At 41.2% G+C, this 26,563-nt stretch overlaps 1 protein-coding gene across 2 annotated transcripts in view; it reads right to left on the bottom strand.

Moving 5' to 3' along the window:
• The window catches only part of LOC311283396 (complement C3-like), a 207,675-nt gene that overhangs the window by 159,259 nt on the left and 21,853 nt on the right, over window positions 1–26,563 (bottom strand). For both annotated transcript variants that reach the window (XM_084397761.1, XM_084397762.1), the window contains exons 6-12: window positions 21,497–21,579; window positions 21,081–21,168; window positions 15,618–15,720; window positions 15,385–15,505; window positions 15,157–15,272; window positions 12,378–12,524; window positions 12,018–12,221 (exon numbers count right to left, since the gene is read on the bottom strand). In XM_084397761.1, coding sequence (XP_084253887.1) covers window positions 12,018–12,221; window positions 12,378–12,524; window positions 15,157–15,272; window positions 15,385–15,505; window positions 15,618–15,720; window positions 21,081–21,168; window positions 21,497–21,579 — 862 coding nt within the window. The remainder of the gene's footprint in view (window positions 1–12,017; window positions 12,222–12,377; window positions 12,525–15,156; window positions 15,273–15,384; window positions 15,506–15,617; window positions 15,721–21,080; window positions 21,169–21,496; window positions 21,580–26,563) is intronic.

The raw sequence follows: 26,563 nt of genomic DNA, 5'->3' as shown, positions 1-26,563 counted from the left end.
CTCTGATAGAAAAGGCTGATCTACCAAACTCAGTACGTCTGTGCTGTACGGCACAGTGACCTCTACGGGTCGCGCTGGTTGTTCTTCGACTATCTGGGAACAATGATATGAATTCCTCTAATGGTGGCGCAGCCAGATTATTAATTACTCTGTACACTAAACAAACATTGGCAAAACGCATAAAATTTTCAAAAGTCAAGAGTTTGTGCTTTTGAATGATATTGCAGTAGTGATAACCTGATGGCTTTTTATCTAATACTTTGAGAGTTTGTTTATATAGCGTTTGTAGTGGAGCAAATATTGTTTTTCCGGTTTGTGACCAACTTGTGATACAGTATGTAAAATGTGAGAAAATCATTGAGTGCATGTACAATTTGGCAGCATCTAGAGGTAACTGATTACGAATGTGTCTAAAATTTCTTAAATTAAATTTAACAGTATTACTAACCTGCTTTATATGTTTCTTAAAAGACAACTGTGAATCAAGAGTAACTCCCAGATATTTAAAGTGTGACACAATCTGGATTTTTTCCCCATTTACAACAACATCTGGCTGATTTTCATTTTTCCTTATATAAAAATACATACACACAGTTTTACTGACGTTAAGTGTCATGCAAGACTCAGAGAGCCAGGTGGCAATTTTTGCCATTGTTGCTGTTAATTTGGTTGCCACTTCATATCTGTCTCTTCCATGTGCCAGAATGACCGTGTCATCAGCATACATTTGGATGTCAACTTCAGGACATACTAGTGGTAGGTCGTTAACATATATACTGAATAACAAAGGGCCTAAGACTGAGCCTTGCGGGACGCCAACAGAACAGTTACTAAATGATGACATTTTGTTCCCAACTCTAGTGCTTTGTCTTCTCATGGTGAGATAGGACTCCATCCATTTCATAGCATCATCAGAAAAATTAAAATTTGACAACTTAGAGAGAAGAACCTGCTTGTGATTTACTGTATCGAAAGCTTTTTTAAAATCCAGAAAAACAGCTCCTACAGCACTCCCACTGTCTAGTTTTGATTTGATTTTTTCAACAAAGTAGCAGGTAGCCATTTCGGTCGAGTATTTTTTTCTAAAACCAAATTGCATTGGATGAAGTGTTTGTCCAGAATTTAGAAAGTCGGTTAACTGCTCAGTTACCACTTTTTCTGCAATCTTTGATGCCACTGGCAAAATGCTGATGGGTCTATAGTTAGCTACATCAGTAGGTTCCCCTGCCTTGAAAATTGGAACTAACACTGCATTTTTCCAGGCATTTGGAAAAATGTATTGCTTTATCGATAAATTAACTAGGTGTGTAATGGGGGTGCTGAGGGAATGAATATTGTTCTTTAGAAATGTTGAATCCCACTTAAATGTATCTTTTGCCTTCGAGAACTTTAAAGTGCTTAGTGTCTTACAAATTTTATTTTCGGGAACTTCAGTTATCTTAAAAATGGTCTTGTTATAATCTGGTGTTGCTATTTTTTTAATTCTTGCACCAAAAGTGTCAGATAAATTCTGCACTGATGCGGTAAAATAATTATTAAATGCAGAAGCTATTTCACTATGGTCATTATTTAAAATTCCATTAATTTTCAGCTCATATCCATTTCCCTGATTTTGCTTGTTGTCTTTCTTTATTAGTTTATTTATGTTGCTCCAGATCAATTTACTATTTCCTTTTCCGTCTTTAATAATGTCCATAAAAAACTTTGCCTTTGCTTTCCTTAGTTCATTGACTACTTTATTACGAAGATTTGTAAAAATTTGTCTGTCAGTAATTAATTTAGACTTCAATGCTACTTTCAAGGCAAAGTCACGTTTTTTCATCAGGTCCCACAAATGGTCATTAAACCATGGTAGGTTGCCCTTATTCCGTCCATTTTTAAAAGTTTTTGTATATTTTTCTTTAAGTCTATTTATTGTACCAATGAAAGACTCACAGGAAGCATCTATATCATCTATGAATAAAACATCTCTCCAATCAGTTTGACTTAATTCTTCCTTGAAAGCATTCATGTCATGTTTCCTTATTCCATAGGAGTTTTTGATTCCCTTTCGTGGTCACTCCGAGTTACGTCGGATGACGACGATTGGGGTTTCGCTTAGAAAGCCTGTCATCTTCGAGTATATAAAACGAGCCAATGGCAATGAAATGCCATGGGTCTGCGGAATTTGCATAGCGTATCTCCGCCCGCCGCAGGGGGTATATAAGGAAGTACGCTGGCAACATGCAGATATGTTTTCGCTTCGGAGCCAAGACTTTTCTTCACTCCTATAAGCCATTCTGTATCATCTTCACTCTACGAGACGAGCGGCTCTTCAGTGTGTTTGTGTGATGGCGTGTTCCAGCGAGATCGCATTGCCTGCTGCTGATCTGTGCAGTGATCTGCCGACAGTGAGTGTGTTTCTCCCTGGGCGCTTCAGCACTCTGCTGAGCTTTCCTCTCTCTAAAAGAGCTGCACGCGGCACGTCTTTTTCAAGACGGTTCGCCCGTGTATTACTGGATGTGGGCGCGTGACTCATCTGTTTAACGGTCGCGAGCGCTGTTTTGCGTGTTGGGCTTAATCACGCTCGGCAGCGCTCGTGGATGAGTCATGTTTTCATTGCGGGAACATGACCATCGCGATGTTTATAGATCGAGACTCATTGATCTCTGTGTGAGAGTCCCCTCTGCCACACCCCAATCTATCTCTTCCAAAGAGGGATACTTTGGCTGGTGGCCAGGGTGATCTGAGGGTTATGGTGTGGCATAATCCCGACGAGCTTTCCTCGGGCCACGCCCCCCTCCACATCGCAAACCGTGGGGTTTCCGTGTGTGCCTGGTTCCTCTCGGGGACCCAGTGTTTTCATTCGGGACTCCAGCAGATGGTGTCATGTCACTCACAGCATCATAAGGCGGGCTTGATTCCTCTGGAAATGAGGATTCGACTACGTTGCCTCCCTCGGGAGTGTCGGCGTTAGTCGAGTCAGATCCAGAGCTGATGGCCATGCTTTCCCGGGCAGCTGAAAGCATCGGTTGGAGTGGCGTCCTCCCCCCGAGCGCTGTAGGCTTCCCGGATGTGCATCAGGACGCCTCCGGCCCGCGGGAGTCCACGTGACTTTCGCGGCCTGCGGGCGTCCTCCGCCTTCGCTGCCCTTGATCGTGAGACGATCTTGGTCTGTATGTTCTCTGTCACTATTGTGACACAGGCATGCAGTCCTGTGTGTCGCCTTCGCCTTCGAGGCAGTGCTGACTCTGGAGTTCTGTCAGAACCGGCCGCAGTGGAACGCTGGTCCTTCCCTGGCCAACACTGACAGAATGCGGAAACTCGACCACGCCCCCTTGCTGGGACGCTATGCCTCCCATGCCCGGCCTGGTCGTTCCGCCGCGCACACTACTGACCTCGCTCTCGGGCGACATCGGTACCTGCGTGATTCTGGGTCAGGTGGTGTCCACTAGAGTGGTCCAGACATGGGCTTAGCCAGGTTGATGTGAGGGGATCTGGGAATTAATTTTCTCAGCTCCCCCATGTCCCAGGCTGGGCTCTTCGGCGGGATGGCTTCGGCCACCAGAAGCAGACTCAGGTCCGTCTGCACTGATGGTCATCCATCCGTGTGGTCTCCTTAGTTTGCTTCCCGCCAAGGCCACCTCCATGCGGCTCCTCCCCTCAGGCCTTCACCGGCCCTGAGCAGGAGGATGTCACAGGAGGGCGGCGCTGCCAGTCTCCGCCCCTTGGACTGCCACACCAGTCTAAGCAGCACTCTTGAGACGGGCAGCTTGGTCGGCGGGGTGGTTGAGGACTGCGCCCAACAGTTTTCGATCTCTCCAGAAACGGACTGAGGCTTCTGCACTGACGGTCATCCGTCCGTGCGGCCTCCTTAGTCTGTTTCCCGCCGACGCCACCTCCATGCGGCTCCTCCCCTTGAGCCTTCACCGGCCCGAGCATGAGGAGGTCGCTGGAGGCTGGCACCGCCTGTCTCTGCCCCTTAGCCGACTAACACCTGGTTAAGCAGCACTCCTGAGATGGGCGGCTTAGAGTTAGGGCTCAGTTCTTTCTGGAGCTGGTAGCAGGACCACTCCTTCCCCCGGTGGAGGGCTGGGGGAGAATCTCATTCAAAAAGAACTGATGCTCTTTCTCTGAGCCCCAAGAGGCTGTGGATGACAGCACGCGCCGCCCACGGGCCACGCTCCTCTCATCCCCCTCTGTCGCCAGACCCCTGCCAGAGCACGCCCCCGTGGGACGCGCGCCCTCCCCTGGCCTCCTCTGGCAGGACGCGGTTAATGACCGTGCCCCCGCACAGGGCCGCTATGCCACCCTCGCCGGTGCCGGTCATTCCGCCTCGCTGCCCCACCGACGGTACGTCTGTGGTTCGTATGACCCCGCTGGTGCACTTTCTGGAGGCCTGGCTAGAGCTTCCCAGACTGTCCCACTGGGTTGCGAGAACCATCAGATTCGGCTACGCGATTCAGTTCGCGATATCTCCTCCCCGCTTCAGGGGAGTCCGCTTCACTATGGTCGGTGGCAATGCCCCTGTCATGAGAGCGGAGGTCGCCACCCTACTGGCGAAGGGTGCGATCGAGATTGTCCCTCCAGCCGAGATGAAGTCCGGCTTCTACAGCCCTTACTTCATTGTACCCAAGAAGTCCGGTGAGTTGCTGGCTGTACGTCTCGCCCTGCACCGCTTTCATGCGCTGCTCAAGGGTCAGCACGTTCTAGTCCGTTCAGACAATACCGCGACAGTAGCGTACATCAACCACCAGGGTGGTCTATGCTCCCGCCGTATGTCGCAACTCGCTCGCCACCTCCTCATATGGAGTCAGAAGCATCTGAGGTCGCTTCGAGCCATTTATATCCCGGGACACCTGAACCAGGTGGCCGACGAGCTGTCTCGAGTTCGGCCTCTCGCTGGAGAATGGCGACTCCATCCCCAGTCGGTCCAGCTGATTTGGGATCAGTTCGGCGACGCACAGGTAGACCTGTTTGCCTCCCACGACTCGTCCCATTGCGACCTGTATTATTCCCTGACCGAGGGCACGCTCGGCACGGATGCACTGGCGCACAGCTGGCCGCGGGGCCTACGCAAGTATGCGTTTCCCCCAGTGAGCCTTCTTGCGCAGACCTTGCGCAAGATCAGGGAGGACGAGGAGCAGGTCATTTTGGTTGCCCCATATTGGCACAACCGGACCTGGTTCTCTGAACTAGTACTCCTCGCGACAGCACCTCCCTGGCCAATTCCTCTGAGGAAGGACCTCCTTTCTCAGGGACGGGGCACCCTTTGGCACCCTCGTCCCGATCTTTGGAACCTCCACGTGTGGCTCCTGGACGGGACGAGGCAGGTTTGAGTACCCTACCACCTGCGGTGGTGGCTACCATTACTTCCGCTAGAGCATCGTCCACGAGACATGCCTATGCGTTGAAGTGGAACCTCTTCGTCAACTGGTGTTCTTCTAAACATCAAGAACCCACGAAATGCCCGATCAGTGTCGTGCTTTCCTTCCTGCAAGAAGGGTTGGAGCGAAGGCTGTCTCCCTCCACCCTGAAAGTGTATGTTGCCGCCATTGCCGCACATCACGACGCAGTTGATGGTAAGTCTCTGGGAAAGCACGACCTGATCATCAGGTTCCTGAGGGGAGCGAGGAGACTGAATCCTCCTCGTCCTCCCCTCGTACCCTCTTGGGACCTCTCAGTGGTTCTAACTGCCCTGCAGAGTGCTCCATTTGAGCCTTTGCAATCAGTAGAGCTTAAGTTCTGTCTATGAAGACAGCGCTCCTGGTTGCATTGGCCTCCATCAAGAGGGTAGGGGACCTGCAGGCATTTTCGGTTGACGAAGCGTGCCTGGAATTCGGACCGGCTAACTCTCACGTGATCCTGAGACCCCGGCCTGGATATGTGCCCAAGGTTCCTACCACACCCTTTCGAGACCAGGTAGTGAACCTGCAAGCGCTGCCCTTGGAGGAGGCAGACCCAGCCTTGGCACTGCTCTGTCCAGTACGTGCCCTTCGTGCTTACGTAGACAGAACGCAGTGTTTCAGGACCTCAGACCAGCTCTTTGTCTGTTATGGTGGGAAGCTGAAGGGAAAGGCTCTCTCAAAGCAAAGGTTATCTCACTGGATAGTGGATACCATTGCTTTGGCATACCAGCAGCAAGGTCGTCAATGCCCCCTTGGTGTGAAAGCCCACTCCACTCGTAGTGTGGCTTCCTCTTGGGCTCTAGCGCATGGCGCCTCGCTAACAGACATTGTAGAGCTGCAGGCTGGGCGACACCCAACACATTCGCGAGATTCTATAATCTCCGAGTAGAGCCAGTTTCTTCCCATGTACTCGCTTCAACCAGCCGGTACTAGATTCTGCTCAGGTGTCTTCGCTTGCTCGCCATTCCTCTCCACGGACGGGATACGTGCGATTATCTTCTCAGGTGAGTCTGATAAGCTCTGAGTTTCCTCCAGCACTGGTTACGTCAACGCCTGAGTTATGCCAATCTGCCATAACGCAGCTTTTGCGCTTGACTAGGTGCCTCCATGTGCATGGTCCCCCCTCTGGGCGACCCCCACATGTGTATTCCACTGTAAGTCTCTTTTGAGCGTGTGTCTTTCCCTTGGCAAGCCACCTTGCCACCCCTGGGGTTTAAATATTCCACCTGTGGCTGGACACCTCAGCGATACTCCATATGCATCCCTCTGGATCATATGTGTCTCTCAAGTCCCCCCCTTAATGGTTGGGCGTAATTGCATATTTCTCCTGAGATATGCTTCCCAGTGTACCTTGGTATTCCTGTGTTAGGTAGGACTCCTTCGTTCGTGCTAGTCTCACAACAGGGAGCTCAGACTTACGCAGGGCACTGGAAGACAGCCGAGGTGGCGTGATTAGACTGGAACCCCAATCGTCGTCATCCGACGTAACTCGGAGTGACCACGAGAGGGAACGTCTCGGTTACGGATGTAACCCTCGTTCCCTGAGTAGGGAACGGAGACGTTACGTCTTCCTGCCACTTCCGCTGTACCGCTGGGAACGCCTGAGTTCAGTCTCGGCTCCTCAGCGAAGACATATCTGCATGTTGCCAGCATACTTCCTTATATACCCCCTGCGGCGGGCGGAGATACGCTATGCAAATTCCGCAGACCCATGGCATTTCATTGCCATTGGCTCGTTTTATATACTCGAAGATGACAGGCTTTCTAAGCGAAACCCCAATCGTCGTCATCCGACGTAACGTCTCCGTTCCCTACTCAGGGAACGAGGGTTACATCCGTAACCGAGACGTTATCTCTCGTTGGTAAATAATCCGTTTTTTTTTTTTATTTCCTTGCAATAAGAGTCATGTTAATATCTGACAAACCAGTGAGAAGATTATAAGATTTTATAATTCTCTCTGGTTTGTTACTGAAAATGAGATCAATTTGTGTTTTTGAGACATTTGTTATTCGTGTGGGTCCATCTATTAATTGAGTCAGTTCGAACTTGTCTGTAAGTGCTTTTAACTTTTTTCTAGTAGCTTTTTCAGCCCAATTTAAATTAAAACCGCCCAGAACTATACATTCTTTCTTTGCGTCCAATAATTTAAGCAGGTTCTTGAAATTTTCATAAAACGTGACATCATATGACGGTGGTCTATACACGCCAATCACATTAAATGACATCTGCTGAGAAAGAGTAATAGTAATGGCAATACATTCAAGTTCATTTACACATGTTAGATCAATTTGTTCGCATCTAATGTTATCTCTCACATACATAAGTAGCCCGCCGCCTCTTCCCTTGTTTCTGTCCTTTCTGAAAACCTTGTAGCCAGGCATTGTGAACAGGTGACGATTTGGATAACCATGTTTCAGACAGACAGAGAAAGTCCAAATTTGAGTCGGTAAAAAGTTTTTCTAATTGTTCCGTTTTTGCTCTTACACTACGAATGTTAAGGTGACCTCCGATGAGGCCCCTCGGCTTTGCGCGTGAGTCCCAAATAATTTTGGAGTGCTGAACAGTTTGGAAGAGGCCAATGTTGAAGTGTTTTGTAACCGCCAGGTTTCCATGTGAGTGTCTCTGTTGGTTGGCATTACCTGGAGTTACGAGCGTGCTCGCCGGGGGTAGATCTTGCACCGCGACGGGTCCTGGGTTCAGCTGGACATCGCCAGCAAGGAGAAGTGTAGCAAACAGGTACGTGAGCAGCTTTCTGTAAGAGCGCGGAACTTTAGATCTATCACTCACAGTGTTGGTTTGCTCGCATGGCGCTGTTGCTCTTCCATCCCGTAGTATTGCCGCGTAGAGGGTGAATCGGCTCCATTCATTGTGTATAACAGGTTGTGTTGGTGGTAGTGCGGTATCTCGTGAGATCAACTGATTGATCCCACAACCGCGGACAGAAAGGATCAGCAACACTATAATGTAGACCAAAAAGGCAGATCGCTGTATTAAGTCCTCAGTCCTCGGTACATACCGGTACTTGTTTTTTGTAGTATGGTTACGATCGTAGCATTTTTCAGCCACTTTAGACGGTGCAGATGAAAACAAACATAAAAGTTTGGTGAGCACACCTGCGGCTCCTGCCAAGCCGCCGTCCGCCATATTCACATTGTGTCACGTCCGTATCCGATAAGGTCAATGTGCTGGCGGCCTTTAGCCTATCATTATCTATGACCGCTCTGAAACAGGGGAGTCTGAAGAGATGCCAGATTATACACAGCAAAAACAGTGTTAAATTAACACTCCTGGGAGTGTATATGAGTCCACACTCAAGAGTGTAAAGTGTTAAAATATGAGTGTTAAATTAACACTCAATAGTGTTAAAGTTAATGAGATAATTAAGTGATTAATTTAGTGATGATTGAGCATTATTGAAGACACCTGATGTTAACAAGCAGAATCACTGAAGGAGAAAATCACAAATTGTAAGTCACCATTATGGTGATCGGTGTTTGCTTTAGTTGGGCTCTTGACCCTTATATGTTTACTTTAAATTTTGCTTGTCTTCTGTTATTGATTTATAACAGTCAGATGAACAAAAAAATGTGATCTGTTTGTGTTGGTTATGTTTTGACATAATCATGCTGTGATCTGAAAAACAAAACTTATTGAGATAGTTTGGTTTAACTTGTTAATTGCAGCAGCTTTGTGAATCTACAGCATATGATTTGCAGTATTTTTCATATAATCCAAAAGACTTTCAAATGAATTCATTTAGAAACACATACATCAATAATCAGCCTGTGAATCTCAACAATGGTGACAATAATAAAACATGTTGCAGTGGCTGCCACCAATCACAACTCATTAATGGCTCCCATCATGCATTGCGGTATGACTAAATTATAATCTGAATTGTCTATGTAATTTACTTTACCTAATTGAATATTCTGCTCGTCACCATTGTTGAGATGCATAGACTGAATCTTGATGTCTGTGTGTACCTAAAATAATTTGTTACATATTTTTTTCCCAAAACATCTTTTAAGAAATCATTTGTATTATATCTAAAATTCTGGATACTTATGCAGAATCACAGTTATGCTGTAATCAACAACATAAATCTGCGTCAGAAATAAGAGTCTTAATGAGTTCAGTGATCAAGTTCAAATGATGATTGTAATAATATAACCAACACCATCAGATCACTTTTTTTTTCTTTGTTCATCTAGCAGTTATAACTCAGATACAACAGCCAAACTAAATTTAAAGTAAACAAATAAGGGTCAAGAGCCCAACTAAAGCAAAGACCTACCACCATAATGCTAACTTACAATTTGTGATTTTCTCCTTCAGTGATTCTGCTTGTTAACATCAGGTGTCTTCAATAATGCTCAATCATCACTCAATCAATCACTTAATGAGCTCATTAACTTTAACACTCTTGAGTGTTAATTTAACACTCATATTTTAACACTTTACACTCTTGATTGTGGACTCATATACACACAGTTTTTGCTGTGTACCAGAATATATTTTTTTTTATATGAAAAGTCAAATAGATTTAACAATATGGCAGGTGTATGATGTATATTTATAGCCTGACTTCGTCATACTCATATTCTAGTCAGAATGTGAGTCTGATACCGCTCCATAGGGCTTTGATTATGGGGCGTGTCTCAACCGAACCAGAAAAAAAAAAAAACTCTGCACTCAATTGGATCGATGGCTACCGAGCCCACAGCCCTCTCCTCGGACAACGTCATATACGCATTTATTCTATCTGACTTATTTGTAAGTGTGAGCTCGTGAAATCTCAATTCTCCAGCGGCAGTCATCTTTGTTGTAAACAAATTCAACCCAAGCGCTTTTTGGTGATGTGGGTGATTATGTAACCGCAGATCATCTGTCCATCATCGATTAAAGCCCGCCCTGGCAATTTGATTGGCTCGGCCTTCTGGGAGCCGAGCATAATTACTCCTCAACGGATCGAGTCCAGACCGAACTTCCCGACCAAAAAATGGGTTCGGTCTGGCACCCAGGTTAGTATATTTAGGCTAGAAATCTAGACGCACCCTAGCGGCAGCAAAATGTATTTTGCAGCAAGGATAGTCTAGCAACTCTCCATTGACTTTCGTGCTGGAAAAACCTAAATTGGGTCAGGCCAATCACGTCGTGTATAGAGTAGGCGGGGCGGGCTTAACATAATGACGACAGAGTTGCGACCAGGGGGTCAATCCATCGCTTGATTTCCGTACCACCCCCGGCGGCCGCCATTAGCTATCAAGCCTTCACCTGCTGTTAGCATTCCATTGACTCCCATTCATTTTGGCGTCACTTTGACGGCGAATAACTTTACATCTGAGACTCCATTTGTCCATTATTTATTTCTAAAGAAACATGACAATGTATAAAATGCTCCATTACCATGTATCTTACGTTATGGCCCCGTAGAAGCAGTTTTTGTAAAAGTAGGCTAACGATTGCGTCATAACCACGCGACTCTCTGGAAATTACCGTAGAGACAGGAGGAGAAGCTTGCAGTCAATCGGGGGGACGTGGAGGCATAAAGTGAGAAGCCCATAGAGAATTATAAAGTTGCTCTTGCTCCTAGCTCATGGACAGCTCCTACTCACGCTCTCCGTCTCTGCAAGATTCGGAAGGGAATGATTCAGATTTCGCTTGGCACAGCTACTAGAAGACTTACAACTGTCAGACAGGCTGCTCACGTCACATCCACGTTGTCAAGCTCAGTTTGAGTCTGTGCAGTATGCTCAGCCATCAGGAAATGAGTGCTTCTAATTTGCTTCACTTTTCTCCGTTGAAACCTGTGGGATCGCTGTGTCCAGTTTATATACTGTCTATGGTTGCGACAGTTCCCTGCTACTTGAAAACAAAGAATGGCTGCTGGAGAACAGTCTTTCGAATCGGCTTTGGCCGCGACTCTGGAGGACTTGGAGTTAAGTTTTTCTTTGAGAAAAGAGCAAAGAACGGCACTTAAGTCATTCTTAAAAAAGGAAGATGTGTTCGTAGTTTTGCCGGTGTTACACCAGATTCTGTGAACGTCATAATATGTGACCGTAGTGGGCGCGGTTGTCACTGTGCTGCGTGATCTACGCAAACAGCGTAACTTCTGACTATAAGCCAAAGGTGAAGTATTTACGACAGGTTTGTTTAGAAATGCTTTTTTTGCCTGTCAGATATGGCAAAAGTTTAATCTATCATCTAACGTTAGCTCAGCTGTTGGGAAAATGCTCTAGTTGGTTGAAGCGCTGTCCTATCGCATGCAGAGGGAATTTTAAAGACAGCCGTTTTATCCCGCCCCTCGGATTGAGTGTGTCTATGGTGAGTTGCCAGACCTAACATCTTGTTGTAGGTCTGGCTTGCCAGGCCAGAGTTTGCCCATCCCTGCTGTAGAGAGTTACATTCAAGCATGAATAATAATTATTTTTTCACAGGAAAAATACTTTTAAATATGTTAATTTGGTGATCAAAGGTGAGTTATAAGAGATATAATTATTGACTACAGGAGGAATTTAAGCACTTTGTACGGTTTCAAACACAAGCTGTGGTAGAAATCAAAATATTAACATAATAAATTATTACATTTGTGCTGCAGCCAAATATGAAATAACTATAATCTTTACCATGTATGTGTAATCTTGATCTTTGACTCCTGGACTTTTTCCTGTGTACAGATTGACTTTCCTTTGATCACCGATCTGAAGCTCTGCAGCATCAATGCTGATGTGCAGGTAGTTCTTGGAGTCTCCTTTGGGAATGTAAGCGTTAGCCGTCATCGTCTTCACTGCCTGCTGTCCATCTGTTAATTGTGGATCTTTGGTTTTTGCCTGGAAAGAATAAATGTATTGTTATCTGATGTGCTTTGTAGAATATGCTCCATTGCTTCTTCAACATTTGTTTACTGACATATGTTAAATTATGTTAATTTTCCACCAGTTCATCAGTGAAAGTGACTGAACATTAGTTGAGTTTGCAGGTCTTACAGTGATCTGCAGTGTAGAAGGTCCTTCTAGAGTGTTGACGGTAACCTTTGCAATGCCATTGGCTCTTGTTTGACCTCTGACCCCTCCAGGATTGACTTCCACTTCCACATTCTCAGCAGGAGTCTGGTCAGGATTTGTTACGTAAACCTGTTATAGAACCCAGAGCAAAAGTTAATGAAATTATTCCATAGTTTCTACAACCATTAAGGTTTTTAACTTTATAAAACTTTGTACTGTAAATTAGAGGCTGATTTCTGTGATGAGATTTAATTAGCAGTACAAGCGTTGATGTTGAGTGTCATAAATTTGAGAAATGCTCAACTTTGCTCAACTACAAAATTACACTGCAGCCAATTGCTAAAAAGTTCAGGTGAGATCTGTCATGAGTGTTTCTATATTTAGTGCAGAATTACATTGCTTACATAATATTATTACAATATGTAATTCAGATGTCAAATGCAGTCTGAATAATTTCATTGTATAGTATTGGATGTTTTTAAATTAACACACTACAGACACACCCCAAAGTGAAGGAACTAGCATTCTTGCTGCAGTGGACATGTACTATAATGGCCATTGACACAGAATGTGTTTTTGCACTCCACTTTGCTGGTTTTTCATTATTTGTCTATGCAAACATGCCCCAGATGGATGACTGTTGCACCACATCTCACTGGATGAATTCCATGTTTTCAGAAAACACCTCTCAAGACTTCGTTTCTATTCATTACCCACATAGCAACATTAGCCGCGTTTCCACTGTCGGGCCAGTGCGAGCCAGGGCTTTAAACGGGCCGTGCCGGGCTAATAGCCTCGGGCTAATAGCACCGGGCATGCGTTTCCACTGTCGGGCCAGGAGCTCCCCAGCGCTTCACTAAAACACGCCCGTAACACGCCTCTCTGGGACAACGTCACACTAACCCATCATTTCACCAACAAATGGAAGTTTTATCAGAAAACTAATCAGAAATCACTGGAAACAGCGTTGAAAACAAACACGATAAAAGCGGCCGTTTGCTAGCTTTTTTTGTTTGTTTGTTTAGCAGCTACTTGAATATTTAAAACCCAAGCATCGATGTTTTACCACAGGTTTACAATAAAAAGTGATACATTGATCATAATGAATTAATTTATGTAAAAATTGCACATTAGTCACTCAGAAATAAATTACCGTTAGGTCTATTTCACAAAAGAAAGAGGACACACTTACTTTTTCAGTCGCGTCTGTTTCTTTATCTGGTAACTTAGTTACAGGACATATTTACATCACATTTAGAAAAAATGATAATTTCTACAAATATATGCCATACGACCTGAGGAGCTTTAGCACTCTCTCGACTCCCATACAGATATTTTCAGTCAGAGAAACAGAGGAAGCTCCCGAAAAAAAAAGTTACTTTATTTTTTGATAGTCCGGTTTAAAGAGATGAGACGTAGGCTATGACAGATAAAATAAAAACATGACTGTGATAGCCTTTAAGATTGGTCTGATTTCTTCAAGCGTTCGCTATGTTGTTTTTTTTACTATGCGTATCTTCAAGCGTTTACTATGTTTACTATGGTAACGGCTAGCGTGCATAGTCTTTTGCATCACAAACAGAAGGCATTCAAACATGAACGCGATTTAAATTATTTTATTTTTAAGTCTTAAATGCTGACAGAATCATCCGGCGCTGCCGTCTCCCAACGGTAAACTCCTCCTCTGTTGGTAACCACTCCTCTAGCCCGAGCTGGCCCGCTTTGGCCCAAGGTATTCGATGGGCCAGAAATCCTGGCCGTTGGCCCCGAGTAAGCCCCGATCAAGCCCCGGAAGTGACAGTGGAAACGCGACTGGCCCTGGCACGCACTAGCACGGCCCGGCCCTGGCCCGACAGTGGAAACGCGGCTATTGTGACGGTCGAGATCTGGCCCACATGCAGCGTGGAATGACGGCCCTTGGGTGGCTTTAATGGTAGCAGCCAAAAAAAGACAAAAGATATAATAAAAGTTAAGAGTTCAACTAATGGGAAACACTAATCACTGTTATGAAACACATTAGAGTTAAACCTCTGTTAATTCTCAATACAACTTCTGTAGACGTCTGACAGAAATAAAGTCAGTCTGGTTAGTAATAAGTGAAGCTGGTAATGCTGTTTGTGGAGTTGTTTAATCCTCCTCTGCTGAGATCTTCACAGATTTAATGTCTTCTTTTCTCTTCAGTGGATTTCATCTTAGGCTGTGGCTGAAGTCGGTTGTAGTTCTTGTGTTTCTGCTCGTCTCTTTTTCTATTCTCTTCTTTCCTTCAGTGATTCTGCTTGTTAACAGGCTTATTAAGGCTGAGATGACTCCATATTTAATATATACAGATTTTGTGGCTCAGATAAGGTCCAGTTCTGGTTTATTTCTTTGCTCTTGGCTGACATGTGGCATTGCTATGGCCTGCTTGTGGCCCAGATCTGGCAAACAGGAGTGCTCGCCCAAGCCGTCATTCCACGCTGCATGTGGGCCAGATCCGCATTCCACAAGTGCCAGATGTGGGCCGGATCTTGGCCGTCAAAATGTTGCTATGTGGGTAGCACTGCTCTGTTGACAAATTGTACAGGTGGTGAAGCTAAACAGCACAGCATTTAAAAGTAATTTCCAATTATCAATATCACAGTATACAAGTATTTTGGTACTGATGCGTGAATTTTATCTTAACAGTCTCTTAATCTTAAATGGTATCTTAAAAGCCATTGCTTGATGAACAGCAGACAGGGTGTATTTTGTCAAGTTTAATGTGTAAGCTATAGTTTTATACAGAGATATCGAAGGGCGTCCCATGTTTGAAGAATTGTGGTGTTCTTTTGAAGTGGATGGTGTACGGTGACGTCACAATATAAATGCCTCTCCTTTCTGCTTTCACCATTTCACTGCCTGAAACACACACACACACACACACACACACATACACACACAATTAGCCTCTCATTTACATTCACACACAGGCATGTAAACATACAGATGTACAGTATCTGCTGAGTCTTACCACTTTCTGTTAAAAGACTGACTGAAACATAGATTGATTGTCCAACCAGCTGCTTAATGTCTGGAAAGTTCTTAGTGATCATCTTCCTGCTCAGTTCTGCTGTACCGTCTCCTTCACTAATCTATTCATATGAGAAAGACAACAGCAGTCAACAAGACACAGTCAAATTTTAATTTAACATCTAGGTGAGAAGAAATTAGATTTATCCCAACTAGATGTTTAATGTCTCTCACCTGAACTCTTTGAAGAGAAGAAGGAATACTTGTTTTCTTCTCACCGTCCATCACACCAAACATCACAAACGCATTTCCTTCCACCTTCTGTCCAAACAGGTACCTATAAAAGCACATACAATTTCTGCAGTAAAAACTGAACGTGACGACAACTGTGCTAGATCAAGATAAAAGCAGCTTGTACATTTTCTGTTCCACTGAAGAAGGAAAGGAGCCATTTTGCCATTTAACTTTGATCTGACCAAATTTAATTTAAATGTTACCACGTGATTCAAGTTTTAGGATAAGTTTTGGTTGTGCATTATTTAGTAGTATCAAGCATTGCATTAGATTTTGCAGTTAGCTTGTCAAGCTTGCATCAGTTGATGCTCAGCTGATCCATGTTTCCTATACACTGTAAAACCTAACAGTAATATTAACCAAATACAATTGAGTTCACAGCACTCAAATATTACCGAAACTTGAATGACTGAAACAGAACTCAAACTGAATGAATTATAGAACATTTCTAGATCCCAGAATGATAATTGTATAATTAAGTGATTGTTAACAAGCAGAATCACTGAAGGAAAGAGAAACACAAAACTACAACTGACTTCCAGCCACAGCAAAATCAACTGGAGATAAAAGAAGACATTAAATATCTCAAGATCTCAGCAGAGGAGGATTAAACAACTCCACAAACAACATTACAAGCTTCACTTATTACTAACCACTTTGACTTTATTACTGCCATTCGTCTACAGAAGTTCTTATTAGAATTAACAAAGGTTTAGAAGTTGATTATTTGAGTTTCATTTAAATCACCATGATGGAGATCAGCGTTTGCTTTAGTTGGGCTCTTGGCCCTTGACTTTTGCACTTAAGATATTCTTTGTCTGCTATAACTGAGTGTTTATAAAACATATTTGTTCTGGCACAAAAGGCAAGGAAAAGACTGATCGGGTGTTGATAGTGAAGGATTAATGATGACAATCATCATTTAGTGACTTGATTCACTGATTTAATTCAGAGTCTGATCTCTGATTAAAAGGGTAATATATTAGTTTCACTCAAAACTGTGATTCTACAACATAAGAGCTAGCCATGTTGTGGCCATAATGTAGGATAATATGAAGGATTTTACAAAGAGTTGTGCACATAAAGTTTCACTGAAAAGATATTGCTTTACTAAGACTCACACAGACATCAAGAATCAGCATATGAATCTCAGCAATGGTGACCATTAAAAAATTATTCATTCTGCAATGCATGCTGGGTACTAGCATAATACAAAACTTATCCATGGCTCCCAGCATGCATTGCGGCATAAATAATTGTTTAATGGTCACCATTGTTGAGATTCATATGCTGATTCTTGATTACTGTGTAAGTCAGCATGATACCATAGAAGTTTTTAAAATCTGATTATCACAACAATGGGCCTTACAGCAGATTCAGTTCTATTATAATGAATAATACAAGTAATACATCACCTGTCTAATCAGAGATTAGGCTCTGGAAAAGATCAGAGAATCAAGTCATTAAATTATGGTTTTTATTATCTTAACACAACCACATGCTCATATTTTCTTTTGGCGTATGTGCCATAACAAATGTGTTTTATAAACACTCAGTTACAGCAGCCAGAGGAAAAACTGGGGTTATAAAGTCAAGGGTCAAGAGCCCAACTAAAGCAAACACTGATCACTATCAAGGTGTCTTTAAATGAAACTCAATAAATCATTATCATCTAACCCTCTGTTCATTCTCAATAACAACTTCTGTAGACGCATGACAAAAGTCAAACTGGTTAGTAATAAGTGAAGCTGGTAATGCTGTTTGTGTAGTGGTTTAATCCTCCTCTGCTGAGATCTTTAGAGATTTAAACGTCTTTTATCTTGAGTTGATTTCATCTAAGGCTGTGTCTGAAGTCAGTTGTAGTTCTTGTGTTTCTCTTTCCTTCATTGATTCTGCTCGTTAACAGCAGGTGCTCATCACTAATGCTCAATAATCACTTAATTAATCACTTAATTTATTGACTGCAATGTATATCTACTTTTAGTAAACTCAACTGAAATAATTGCAGAGTACTCATAACTATTGGTTTTTAAAATTAAAAGAATTAAGGCAATCGGTTTCCTCAAATGTAATAAGTTAGCTTAACTTATTGAATTTGACTTTGTGTGTGACATTGTGAGCTAACAGTAACTGCAAGTGCTCTGAGTTCATTTAAAGTTTGTCATGTCACTGTTTTTACTCAATAAAGTGAAGTTTCAGCTATATAAAGTATTCAAATGCAGTGTAAAGTTTAATTGTGTATTAAGAAATATTATTGTTTTAGTGAACTCGATTAAAATAAGTTCAGAGTACTCATAACTATTGTTTTTATAAACTTAATTGAATTGAGGCAATCGGTTGCCTCAAATGAAATTAGTTACCTTAACTTGTTGGGTTTTACAGTGTATTTAAGCTGCTTTTCAGTTATCCTTCAGCTGCTTTCATTGTGCTGCTCAAGAGCTAATTACCCTCCACATTCTCCAGCTCTTGTCCACAGTCAGAATTTAGCTTCTGACATTCCCTAATGTCCCACATAGCAACATTTTGATGTCCCTGATCCGGCCCACATCTGGCACATGTTGAAAGATGATCTGTTTGACTGTTTTGACATCAAAGATGCCACATGTCAGCCAAGAGCAAAGAAATAAACCACAACTGGATCTTATCTGAGCCACAAAATCTGTGTATATTAAAAATGGAGTCATCTCAGCCTTAATAAGCCTGTTAACAAACAGAATCACTGAAGGAAAGAAGAGAACAGAAAAAGAGACGAGCAGAAACACGATGGGCTCTATTTTAAAGGGGTGGTTTACTGCCTTTTTTCTTTGCTTGATTGTGTTTATGGGCTGCAATATAACATGTCTTCGTGTTTCGTTTGTTAAAAAACGCCTTATTTTTCATAAATTTCACCTTTATTGTAAGCCGCTTCCTCCTCTGTCATTTGAACGACCGGTTGACTTCCTGAGTCTATGAAACCACTCCCTCAGAAAGAGGCAATGAGCTCAGATTGGTTAGTTCGGCCGGTGTGTTGTAATTGGCTAAACTGCGTCCGGAATCTTCACGCCCATTATTACCTTTACGGGCGACAGTTACATGTGCTCCGGACCCGGTCAAATGTAATGGTGTCAATATTGCCTCATCAGTTTGAGCCAGAATCAGACCCAGAGAGCGGTGATAAAGAGAGTCAAGCAGAACCTCCGCAAACACGGCTCTTACTAAACGTTTCTGAATGGTAATTTTTTTTTATTATTATTATTTTCTCAAAGAATTTCCATACGCTGTTACTTGAAAATGCTACTGTTTGTTAGCTTTTGAGATACGGTTTCCCCCTGATTAAACATTTAATATAACTGAATACATGACTGAGTAATACCGTTTTTTAAAGATATTGTTTTATTGATAGAATGAACAACCGTTTAACTATTCACAAAACTTACCGGTAGTTTACTCAGTTTGTCATTTTCTTACATGATAACAGCAGCTGAAGTTTGCTGTTGCGATAATTTTTTGAAGTTTGTACACGTTTCTTATACACACAAAATAACATCGAACTAACTAGCTACTATAACCAAACAGCTTTGGCATTGGTTTGCGTTCTTGATCAAATAAAAAAATTACGTTATAAAGTATACATGGAAAATACGTTTACAAAATTTGTACATATTACAAATTCGGATCCAAAATGTTTGTACGCATCTGTCATATACTAAAGCCAGCGCTGGCATTTTTTTACATCCTTGATAAAACTAAAACATTACGTCTTAAATTATACAGGCAAATACATTTAAAATGATTAAATCTTACTTGCAGGTTGTGGCCCAACAACTGCTGCCTCTGGTTTTATAGCTGTAACTGCTTCATGTTGGAGTAATAGTTTCTTGTTGAATCCGACATTGAACTCGTGTAGATTCTGGAAGCTGTCTTCCGTAAAATGCGCAGCACAGAGAGCTAAACTACGATTGTAATTGTCAGGAACATAATCAAACTTAAATTTTAACCATTGTTGACGAACTACAGCGTCTGTAGGAAGCCTGAACACAGAAGACCTGACAGCTACAGCTCTCTCCACTATAACTCCTCCTCTTCGACAGCAGAACATGTTCCGGAGGGAGGGTTGATGTAAATGTATGGGTTAGTTACGTATAAAACCCGGGAAGTATCTCGTTGTAGTCCCATTCGAGTCGTTTTTGTAGGCATTAAACTTCCTGATTTTTAAAAGACAATATCTCCGCTTACGTTGAACTTTCAGCGCAGCAACTTTGCAGATACTGTTCATGCACCAACAGCAACATTACACAGTATTTAAAATGAAAAAAGTGAAATAGCAATCAACCACCCCTTTAACGATTTGAAATGCAAATATCAAACGCGAAACGCAAGTAACTTTGTGGGCGGGTCTTGGGCGCTGTTGCTATTATACCGGCAGGATAAATGACTCTAAATCTAAAATGGGTTGATCTGAAGTAGCTTCATTATTCATAGGTGTGGTTTGGGCGTAACGTGAAATAAACCAATCAGAGCGACATCTCACATTCTCTTTAAGAGCAGGCGCGCTTGTTCCATGGTGGATTGCTATTATAACGGTGGATTTGCCAGGAGAACGCTTCACAGCAGAGGAGACCGACGTTCTCGTCAGGGCCGTAAAACACAGAGAAGTGACATTGTATGGGGATGGGAGAAACACACCCAAATAAGCTTCGGTTTAACTCTAATGTGTTTCATTTGAAGTCACCATAACAGTGATTAGTTTTTCCGTTAGTTGGGCTCTTAACTCTTATTATATCTTTTGCCTTCTTTGGCCGTTGTGACAGTGTGTTTGTCAAACACGTTTGCAGCAACAAAAATAGCTAAAGTGAGACATGATCAGGTGGTGATGGTTACCTGTTGATGGTTTTATAATGATTATTCATATAATCATCATGAAATAGTCTGATCCACTGATGTTTTTTGAATCTAACAATTATGTTGTTCCATTAATAAATTCATATTACAAACTCTGTTACTGCAGAATGAGATCCAGCAATATTATAACAATATAACAGGCTATTTCATGATGATTATAAAGCCATCAACAGGTAACCATCATCACCTGATCTCATTTCACTTTAGCTTTCTTTGCTGCTGCTAATGTGTTTGACAAACACACTGAGTTTGACAAACACACACAGTCACAGCGGCGAAAAAATACAAAATATACAATAATTATATGGCCGGATCTGGGCCGAAACAATGTTGGGACATTGATGTGTTACATATATCATTAATGTTGCTTCTATACCACCAATTCAAACTTTATGCTAATTGTCACAGAAGTGGTCCTGAAAGAATTACATACAAATCTATTTTATATCAATATGTTTACACATTATAGATTCATTCATACAGTGAGCCATATATATTATAAGAAAATTTGTGTTGTCTTACTTGGCTTCAATGCCGACTGTCAGGCTCTCGTCATGCACATAGAAGAATGACTTACTGGGTTTTAATTTCACTTCAAATGTTGGAAGCACTATAAACCAATCCAGAGAAAAGACACAAATAAATAAATAATTTTGAAACAACAAAAATTCCAAGGCACTCGCATGGTTAAGCATAAAAGGCCTTTAATAAATGACTAAATCATAAATTTTTCTTAAAGTATTTCGTTTTAACACAGCCTTCCTCTGTATCCTCAGGAGTGCCTTGAAATATTTTGTAGTTTCATTCTCGCATATATCCAATAAGAACCAATGAATACTACACATGAGCTTATACCCCCTTTAACACACTCAGGTGTCTTGAAAAATATTTTTCATTTGTTATTCATACACAACACATTTTGTTGACACACATCTTACCATATTCTTTGACCTCAAAGTCAGCAGTAAACGTCTTCTGAGGAGTGTTTGTGTACCGAGTGACAACCTTCCAGATCCCAAGACTGAAACATTCAGAAACCAAACATGAACATGTCTGATTTTTATGATATTTAAACAATGATAACATGAACAGGGTGATATTTTCTTCTCATAAATTGTGACCTGAGCTAGCAAAATGAGTCCAAATGAATACATTTTCAAAAATTAGATCTTGTTATTTTCACATTTTCCATTAAAGAAAACCCTCAAACTTGAAATCGGACAAATCAATTACTGAGCTACACCTGTAAGAAGTCGATAGAGTCAGCAAAGTCAATGTTGGGGAAAATTGAGTTAAAGTTTTCTGAAGTTTACAAAACAAAATCACCTAGCAACCATACCTTAAAATCTCTGATAATAACATCAACTTAGGCACACACCAAGTCAAAACCAGACATCTATAGACAAGACTCTATGCTTACATTTCTTTTAGGAAAATTTAGAAACACCTTCTGATCAATGACAGACATCAACCTTCCCATTATGAGGCGATATTTGAGTCCTTAAAATGACTTGCCAGGGCACCTTTGTAAGGGCATTTTTCTAACCTTATAAAATGTGAAATCTTTTATGTCAAATTCATACGCATTTATATTTATAAATTGAGTTGAAATAATAATACACAATCAGGAAGAAGTTACCAAACAAATGAAATTTGAAAAATTCATCTTTCCACTGAAGAGGTGGCATAGAGTAAAAAGGTGGCATTTAGGTCGGCTATATTTACAGACTGTTGTGGCTCAGTAGTGGCATGAATGCATTTAAATTCATGATAACAATGTTATGAGATTAACGTTTTAAATAGAAGGTTTTGAATATAGAGATATTATTATTTAAAGGGCACCTATTATGCAAAATTCACTTTTACATGACATTTGAACATAAATGTGTGTTTGCAGTGTATGAACACAACCACCCTAAATTATGCCATATCAATTGCCATATCTAATAGACCCATCTATTGACATATAGAAATTAACTGATGTCTACCCTTAGGTAATCGTTTATAAATAATAAATGTTGCATCATTGCAAAACAACAATACATTCAGAGGTGGAAAGTCCAGGGGTCAGAAAGTAAAAGTCATGCCATATGTTTATTCCACCCATGAACTCACACAGCAAAAACTCCAGTGTTAAATGAACTCTCCTGGGAGTTTATTTGGCTCCAGACTCAAGAGAGTTAAAGTTAATGAGATAATTTAGTGATTGATTAAGTGATGATTGAGCATTATTGAAGACACCTGATGTTAAAGGTGGGGTATGTGATCTGCAAAACGGCTGGCAGATTTTGAAAATACACAACTCAAATGGTCCTACCTTCTTTCCTCCAACGCTGGCTCTGACTCCACCCATGTGTGTGTGTGCACGCGCGCGAGGGGGATGGGGGAGGTGGATATGGTACAACCGTTTGATTGACGCACTTACTGTCCAATGATTCTAGGTGGTCTTGGAAATGATTGGCTGGAGTTTTTTTAGTCCTGCCCATTCCACAGATTATTAAATTGCTTAATTTTCATTTCAGTGTTTCTAACTCAGTGACTGTAAGTGGGTTAGGAATAGGATTTCAAGTGATTTTGAAAAAATAGACAAAAAAGAAAATCACATTTAACAAGCAGAATCACCAAAGGAGAAAATCAGTTTTTTTAAAGTCACCATTATGGTGATCAGTGTTTGCTTTAGTTGAGCTCTTGACCCTTAAACTAATAACGTTCAATTTTGTTTGGCTGTTGTAACTGAGTTATAACTCTCAGATGAACAACAAGAAAAGCAGATCAGACAGTGTTGGTTGTGTTTTGACATAATCATCATTTGACCTGAATCACAAAACTCATTTAGAGAGTTAGGTTTACCTTGTTGATTACAGCAGCCTGTGATTCTACATTGTACTATTTTCAGCATTTTCAATATAATCCAAAAGATTTCTTAAAAGTTGTTCTGATCAAAAGACTTTGGAAAAGTGTTTTATTTAGACACACAGACATCAAGAATCAGCCTATGAATCTCAACAATGGTGACAATAATAAAGCATGTTGCAGTGCATTCTGGGTGCCATCAATCAAAACTCATTCATGGCTCCCATCATGCATTGTGGTATGAATAAATTATGATTTGAATTGTCTTAGTAATTTCCTTTTCCTAATTGAATATTCTTTTTGTCACCATTGTTGAAAATCATACATTCTTGATGTCTGTGTGTGCCTTAAAGGTGCTGTATGTAACTTTTTTTATAAAATGAATCCTTTTTTTATTGCCCGTCTGTGAAGGGGTTGTAATCACACATTACAATGATCCACTTTTCGCGTTTTGCTATTACCTCTGAAGGCCAGTATTCCTATTTTTATGTGAAGTCTCCGGGTCGGATTTTCTGCGAAATCCACCGGATGTGACGTGCATGCGCGCTCCCGAGCCTCTCCGTTTTATATATACAGTCTATTGCGACGGCACTGCAGCTAACGACATGGAGTCTGATAACACCAAAAAACGACCTGCCTCCAGCACAACACAGACTCCAACACAAACTCCAAAAAAAAAAAAAAAAAAAAAAAAAATTATCTGCTGAAGCTCGTCAGGCCAAACGTCAATCGGATCGACTCAGGACGAAAACATTGGCAGAGCGTTTGAATTATGGAGAGACCTCCGCTTTGTTTAAACAGACCCTGAGTTGGCTTTCATCCTTTTGGACAGGTAAGCTAACAATACTTCAAAGCATGTAAAATATATTGTGATTTTGTGCTTTAGTTGGCTCAAGTTAGACATCATTAGTTCGCCAGCTAACGCCGACCATTTGCTAACGTTATCTGATGTGAAAGACTACAGTTGTAACTTTATTGCTTTTCACGAGCACGAGCGCTGTTGTTGCAATCTGAAACATCACCGCTAGAGGCCGCTGGATCCTACATACAGCACCTTTAAAGATTATATATATATATATTTTTTTTTTTTTGATATATATATAGATTTTGATAATATTGAAGAATCTGGATCTTATTCTGTAGAATCACTGTGATGCTGTAATGACCAATATACATTTAAGTCAGAGATTAGGCTCTAAATTAGTTTAGTGATTCAGGTCAAATGATGATTATGTTAAAATATAACCAACACCACCTGTTCACCTTTTCTCTTTGTTCATCTGAGAGTTATAACTCAGATACAGCAGCCAAACAAAATCTAAAGTAGAGGTCGATCGATATGTTTTTTTTTTTCAGGCCAATGCCGATGCCGATCTTTTGAAATCCGGGTCGGCCGATAGCCGATTAATGCTGCCGATTTATTTTGGCCGATATTTGGCCAATTATGTGCTTGTTTTTAACCTCTATTTGAAAGATAAAATGTAACACAAATTATTACTTAAGATAGACAAGATTTCTCAACAAAAAACATTTATTGAACAATGAACACTTGACCAATCTGATCTTGTACAAAAGGCAAAAAGACCTTGAGATATGTTTGGTAATTGTACCTGAATGAATTGAAAATTAATTTGCTAAATTTCAGATTAATATACAGATGTGGCCTTTAAAAACGCGCGTTTTCTCCCGCGGCATTCGGTAATTCGTCTCGCAGAGTCTCGCAGAATTCTGCAAGTGCTTTTGGGGGGGCCTACTTACGAATTCTCTCAATGTGTTTCGCTTCACAGAATATCCACCAGGTGGCGCGTAAAAAACAACACACTCAAAGCCTTACAAGATTTCTCTTAAAACATTCAAAGGGGTAATGGACAACGTTTACCATTTTTTTTTATATGCTTTGTCATTGCTGTGGTTTCCAGGAGATGAGTGCATGCAGAATATTTAACATTGCTTTTATTAAAACAGCAAAGTGACGTTCTTGCCAGCGCATAACTTTTTTGTACAGCTATTAAGATGATTGTGCGTGCAATGCGCATTTATACTAAGTGCAACAGAGAATTTAGTGTGAGCATAATATACGTGACTCTGCCTGTAAAAACCCAGTAGTATTTTTTTTATTTTATACACAAAATCATCCTAACATAATGAAAGGCTTAAATAATGCGACTTACCCAGATTCTTAATTCGTGCAGATATTTCTTGTGTGATTGTTCTTGTGCAGATATTTCTTGTGAGGTAATGTTGCAGCACAACGCGTTGCATTTATATTTTTGGCGCATCTGATTACCATTACATTTTTAATAAATATTTTAATTGAACTGACTTAATGCATTAAGCATAACGATTTTTCCACGTTAGTCTCAGAATGTCCGGGGTTGGCTTGAGGTCTTGCCGACAGTTTGTAAATCTTTTAAATATTCATATTCACAAAATCCATATAAAGGGTAATCAACAGTTATGACTTCTAAAATAAAATAAAAATTACCAGATAAGAGGTATCTGATTGACAGTTTGACAGATGTTGTTTTAAAAATGAATTACATCATTATGGGGAAGTGGTATTAAATATTTGGTAAAACATAATACAATTATTTTAATTACGCATATTGTTCAGTTTTGCTTTTACAAAATGTTCCCTGTTTTTTATATAATTAATTTAACCTGAGATGTGCGTTATATCGCCTTGGATTTTGAATTATCGTGTTGTCGAATTTTGACACAGTTTCATTGTTTGTTCATAATAATTTGATTCATAATAAGTCCCCATAATAAGTCATTTTTTCTAAAAGTAGCAATATTTTAAAGAGATAAAAAGACAGAGAAATGACAGAGAAATTACGTTAGTCTGGTCACATATGGCCAGATCAATTAATCTATTTGGAGAAATACAAATACAAGACAAAATGCATGAGAAAATTAGAAGTATGTAAAAGAGCACAGTTCAGATATTGTTAACTGTAATTGAAGCGGGTTTTATACACGTTTCTGCTCTTTTTAAATTGACAATTTAAAATTTTATTCGCCAACACGTCAACACGTTTTGTGATTGATTTACAGATTTATTATAGAAACTTGTCAGAAGCAAAGATATTGTACAGGCGTCGATTTCGGTGGGGACGGTGGGTACGTGTACCCACCAGATTTCGTCATGA

The sequence above is a fragment of the Rutilus rutilus genome (assembly GCF_951802725.1).
Source record: "Rutilus rutilus genome assembly, chromosome: 2".
Lineage (NCBI taxonomy): Eukaryota > Metazoa > Chordata > Actinopteri > Cypriniformes > Leuciscidae > Rutilus > Rutilus rutilus.
Note: the sequence above shows the minus strand (reverse complement) of the source record. Positions and strands in the feature narration are given on the sequence as shown.